At 38.5% G+C, this 6,151-nt stretch overlaps 1 protein-coding gene across 1 annotated transcript in view; it reads right to left on the bottom strand.

Annotated features, from left to right (window-relative positions):
- Positions 1 to 1,176: 1,176 nt before the first annotated feature.
- Positions 1,177 to 6,151, bottom strand: part of mrps35 (mitochondrial ribosomal protein S35) — a 32,075-nt gene continuing 27,100 nt past the window's right edge. The window contains exon 8 of the mRNA XM_080191028.1: positions 1,177 to 1,860. Coding sequence (XP_080047154.1) covers positions 1,588 to 1,860 — 273 coding nt within the window. The 3' untranslated portion in view covers positions 1,177 to 1,587. The remainder of the gene's footprint in view (positions 1,861 to 6,151) is intronic.

Raw genomic sequence — 6,151 nt, 5'->3', positions numbered from 1 at the left:
GTGGCTCACTTACACTTGCTAGAAGCAACATACATTTATACGCAGGGACTCGTTCTCTGCAAACAAAAGGAATAATTTCCAAGCCTTGTGTCTTTTTTGAATTACCTGGGATTTTGGCGAGTCTATATTTCTCTGTTGCTTTCATTCGGGCTCTACCTTGGACAAATCTGACTTGCCAACTAATGAGCATTCTTTTCTCCTGTTGTATAAATTGTGAGCATTTGAAATTTGTCTTGATTAGTGCAAGATGAAAAGCTTTAGCAATATGTCATTTTTCCAGCAATATTCTAATGTCATTTTTATTCTGTGGCTTTTTTTTTTAAACGAGTTACCTTCGTCAGAACAGGCATCACATCTAGAATAATTGCTGCTTTAAGTTATGGACTTTTTCTATTTTAAAGCACTGCTACCATCAGCCTCACTCTCAGGCACTTTCTACAAAATGGATAGCAACTTCAGAAAAAAAGAGGCACAAACAGCACTTTGTCATTAACAAAAGCACATTTAGGAATATGGAAGATGCACTTTCCAATTTAGTGTTTGGAGCTTGGGTTATGTATTTGGAAGAGAATGTTAATCCTAGCTTGCAGTTGTTAAACTGTAGAATTTGAAGATCTTGTTTACAGAGTAAGGAAGCAAAGATCACTGTGATGGAGACAGGCATTGTTCTTTAAAGGGAACCCTGAACTGAAGGAATTCGCAAACTCGCAAATAGCTGCAGGACCCTCAAATCTATTGGAAATGAACACACTTGTTATTAGTTGTGGTTTATATAATGAATTTAATTAATCATATTTATGGCTTGCTTTACATCATGTTTGTAATCTTGAGCATTTAGTGAACCTTCATAATATTATTTTTGTTCCACCATTTCTCGCTTACGTTTCCTGTTATAATCATTTACTTGCATTCATTCCTTCACTGAACCTTGATAGAGTGCTTCTTCCACTTTTTAACGACAAAAACAAATCTTATGACCTACAATTACGCTCATACCCTGGCTATCCACAGAGCAGAACATTTTGTGGTATGCAGTAGTAGGAAGATGTCCAGAATAGATAAGGGAACAGAACGTCGCCTGAGAATGCAAGTGGGCACCCTTGAGTGAACTATAGAAAATAATTCACATTATTTTTGTAATACACTCGTAATACAACATCAGACACAATAAATACATTATATTAAGGGAAAGGTTAAATTTTATTCACAGTATTGATATATTTTCAATAAAAGTATATTTGTAGAAGTAAAAATAAATTTGCTTAGCAATTCACTGCCCAGTTGGTCATTGAGGCAGTAAACATCAATTCATTTAAAAGTTACCTGGATTTGCACCTGAAGTTCTGTAACCTACAGACCAGATATTGGAAGGTGGGATTAGAACGAGCAGTCAGGTTTTTCAGACAGCACAGATACAATGGCCTGAATGGCATCTTTGTATTGTAGCTTTTCTATGTTTCCAAATGAGCAATTAATACTTCCCGTCATACACGATCCTCTTTTTGAACATTGTTACCTCCAACAAGATTTTTGACAAAATCTGTACAGTGCCAATCTAATAGCTTAGTATAAACTGATCATGTCTTTTTATGTAACCTGTAAATGCAGCAGCTTTTTTACAGATTCTTTGTATTGTAAAATGCTACCTTCTGTTTCCCCTACATTTTTAATATTCATCACAGATGCCTTGTAATTGTGGACTTCTGGAGAGTTGATTACTTCTTCCCTTGAAACTGATAATTTTTCAGCTTCTTTCATTTTGAAGATTGTGTTCAAGACATTTTTCTCAGATTGACTGTTCTCCCAAACATATTCATCCATGTCAGCTTCTGTTTTGTCCGATTCCCACACTTCGGTTTTCTGGGAAGAAGAAAGACAGAACAGCAGATGGTGTGATTGCTTATTGTACAACGCAAGTTAGTTGTTAAGAATTGGAGGCCATGGACAGATTCTGAGAAGCAAAGGCCAGAATTCTCCCATCATGCCTGCCCGGGGGGTTGCAGAAAATGTGAAATGGCGTTGGCAGTCAGGCAGGAATTTCCGGCTTTTAGACTAGCGTGGCCAAAGAATTCAGCCCAAAGTTTTTCCATATCACACAAACAGTTTGAACAACTAGTTCCCAGGTATAAACAGACATTGCAGAATGGCTGCCCAAAAACAGCAACCCATTGATTTTCATTTCTATAATTTTATTCATAGGCAGTGTAGTAAGTTTACTCAATTGCTCAGAAAACACTGGTCTAGCAGGCATCTTTTCAGTCGCAACTTGGTCACAGAACCCAAAATTACTGAATAAACCAATATTGTAGAAGATAGTTCAATTATCAGCTGAACTAGAAGATTGATTATTTGAAATAAGTTAACACCATTACCATAGTGCAGATAAGAACAATGAATATGTAGATAAACTACTACCAGGACTGCATGATGTTGTCTTTCATTTGATCATCAACATGTGCAAATGAAGGTGAACCTATGGATCAATTTAAGACCAGAGTGAGTTTACCGAAAGGCTTTTTCTTCTTAGCATTATCCCAGTTTTTGTTTGCCTGCAGGATACGGGTGTCGTTAGCAAGGCAAACATTTTTTGCCCATTCCTAATTGACCACGAGAAGGAAGTGGTGAGCTACTTTCTTGAACCAGTGCAGTCGATGTGATGTAGGTATATCTCCAGTGCTGTTCGGAGGGGATTTCAGGATTTCATTGAAATAAAGGACAACAGTTTCAAATCAGGATAATATGCATCTTGGAGGGGGACTTGGAGGTGGTGTTATTCCCATGCACGTGCTACCCTTGTTCTTCCCATCGGCAGAGTTTGTGGATTTGGAAGGTGCTGCCGAAGGAGCCTTTTTGAATTGCTACAGTGCATCAGTGTAGATAGTACAGTACACACTACTACCACTATATGTCATAGTAGAGGAATGAATGCTTAAAGTGGTGGTTGGGGTTTAAAGTGATGGATGCCAATCAAGCAGGGTGCTTTTTCCTGGATGGCTGAGTATCTTCCGAGTGTTGTTCATTCTGCATTCAACTAGGCAAGTGGAAAGTGTTGCATCACACTCCTGACTTGTGCCTTTTGGATCATGGATAGGCTTTGGAGAGTCACAAGAATTCCCTGCCTCTGACTAATTCTTGTAGCCACAGTGTTTATGCAATTGGTCCAGTGCATTTTCTGGTGAATATGGACTCTTCAGTGTCAAAGGAATCATGAATGGTGCTGAGCATTGTGCAATTATCAGTGAACAGCCTCACTTCTGGCTTTATGATGGAGAGGTGATCATTGATGATGTCTAACTTTTGGTTTTCTAAAAGATTTGTGATAAGAAAGACAAAAATTACAAGACCGTCGAAACAGAGTCAATTGCTCTTAAGTACATGTACTGAAAATCTATATTGCTGTGAGGCAAGTGGAAGGAAAGTCTTGGCCACAAAAAAACCCCACAACTTTCTGCATCTCTCATTAGAAGTGAGACTGAAGACAGTGGTTGGTAATTGTAAATTATGTGAAAATAAACTTCCAAAACCACATGGGGGCAGCATAATCTCCATAAGCAAACCTAAATAGACAAATCACTTCAGTCACTCAATATTTGGTGCTGTGATTGAATTGCAAATCTGAATTCATTTTTTCAATCAGCAATTCCCCGCTCCCACCCTTCAAATAACTTTCCATTAAATCTTGCCTCTTTTACAGTGCAATAATGTGGCTTTAATTTTGCAGTGAGACAACAGTAACATTGTGGATAGGACTTCCCACATGTGCACTCACTCGTAGCCAGTTTTGCTGATCATCAAAATTAACAAAGTAAAATATAATCAGACAGGAGAAAAAAAATCACAGCCCAAAGCTTTAGTTGTGTTTCTATGGGATTCAAGAATGCGCCAAAGCATCTCCTATTTCCTCCTAAATCACAATTTTAGTACCACATAAAACATTTAGACCAATCAATAGATTTATAGGAATGTCATAAGATTTCAGCAGGATTTTTTTTGAAGGAAGGTGTTTCAATTTGGACTCTTTAAACATATAAAATGTTTGAGAGTAGATAAATGCCCATATAAATATATGCAGATCTCTCCCTAGCAAGTATAGTGCATTTCATGTCCAAGCAATGCAACAAGGTGTTTGCTGGCTATGAAGTACATACTATACATGTGTTAAAAGATCAGTAAGAGAGTATAACTGCAGCTGAATTTTCAGTTTGCTAAAGCTTTGGAGAGAAAAAGTAAAAATTACAAGTTTGTCAAAGCATACTTGTCTCAGTTGACTAAGAAATCGTCATGCTGAGCAGACATGAGGACATTATAATCTTAAAAAATGCCTTCTTTAAAAAGGACATTGTTGATCTTTAAGATTGCTCCAACAGGTCACTGGACTTTTGGAACTGCAAGTTCATCAAGCTTCTGGAAACTTCTAAAGGTGGATTAAAACGGACATGCCTAGACAACAATATCGCACCTGCCAATGCCAAGGCTTACCCCAAAAATAACAAGAACCACAAGCCCTCAGACTTTCTGTCTCCAGATCTGCCAGATAACAAAGGAGTGCCAATGAAACCAATTATGCACAAGAACATGCTAAGGACCTTGATCTACATCAATATTCATATTTTAAAAAAAGAAAATCCACACTCCCCACCCTTCAAATACCTTGCCATTAAATTATGCCTTTGAGGCAATCATTCTGCCACTTATGCAGTGAAGACAAAAGTAACACTGCCCGATGGTTGTGACCATGGAAAATGGAAGCTACTTCATACTATGAACAGATTATTGATTGCTTTCCATGGTGTCTCAATGGCCAGGCATCACACAGCTGAAATTCTTAGATCTTTGAAAGCTTTTTATAAGGTACTGCTTGTTTGGCAGCAGCTAGCTGAAGTAACAACAGAAAACATCACTGTGATGCATCACTGAAAGCATCACAGAACCAAACTACAACTTTTAGGCTTAAAAGCCTTGGCTCTATAAAGATTAAAGAAGTTATAACTTCCTGAACCTGTTCTGAAAGATGCCATCTTCACCTGGAAAAGGAAACAGGCCCTCCTGCTACAGAAATTACAAAAGTTGCCTACACAACCCATTGTGCATCTTATTCTGAAGGAACACCTTGGAACACTGTCTTCAGCTTCAGAGTGGAAAAGCTCCCTCTGTCTCTGGATTCTTACAATCATGTGAACCGTTAACTATTCTGTTTAATTTTAATATTCTGTGGAAGTAAAACCCCCTTTCTCTTACTGCCTCTTTCTTCTGGGCTTGTGCTGTTTGAGAGAGAGAATGAATAATGCTTCTTTTTAAAACATCCATGAAAGTTTGCTGCTAGTGACTTTGTAAAAACTGACTGCACAAAAACAGGGGTTTAAGTTTATTTATTAGTGTCACAAGTAGACTTACATTAACACTGCAATTAAGTTACTTTGAAAATCCTCGAGTCGCCACACTCCAGTGCCTGTTTGAGTACACTGAGGGGGAATATAACATGGCCAATGCATCTAACCAGCACATCTTTTGGAATGTGGGAGGAAACCAGAACACCTGGAAGAAATGTACGCAGACATGGGGAGAACATGCAGACTCTGCACAGACAGTGACCCAAGTCAGGAATCAAATCTGGGTCCCTGGCGCTGTGAGGTAGCAGTGTTAACCACAGTGCTACCATGTCCGCCCAAAATTCCTTTTCCAAAATTATGACATGTTAAGTCCTATGTGTATTACCTGATAACACACTTTTAATTTTCAGCAGAATCTGACTCATTTCTAAGTATCTGTACAACTACTGAGGTCACCTTACAATTCTCTTTGGGTTCATAATTCTGATTCATTCTTGTGACTGGTTTACAATTATATCCAGTCAGGATAAAATCCTGAGTGGGAAAGGTGGGCAATTAGGTAATGTGTAACACAAAACTTGGCACTGAAGTAAATAGTGAGGAGGATAAGCAGATTTCAGGCGACACAACAACACAGTAGTTAGCACTGCTGCTTCACAGTGCCAGGGACCCAGGTTCAATTCCAGCCTCAGGTGACTGTCCGTGTGGAGTTAGCCTTATCAAAATTAAACAAAGGGGAAAAAGAATTACATAAGAACATAAGAAATAGGAGGAGTAGGCCATCTAGCCCTTCGAGCCTGCCCTGCCATTCAATAAGAACA

Source organism: Carcharhinus amblyrhynchos, chromosome 6 (genome assembly GCF_965287045.1).
Source record: "Carcharhinus amblyrhynchos chromosome 6, sCarAmb.v2.hapA, whole genome shotgun sequence".
Lineage (NCBI taxonomy): Eukaryota > Metazoa > Chordata > Chondrichthyes > Carcharhiniformes > Carcharhinidae > Carcharhinus > Carcharhinus amblyrhynchos.
This window is presented reverse-complemented; position numbering and strand designations above follow the sequence as displayed.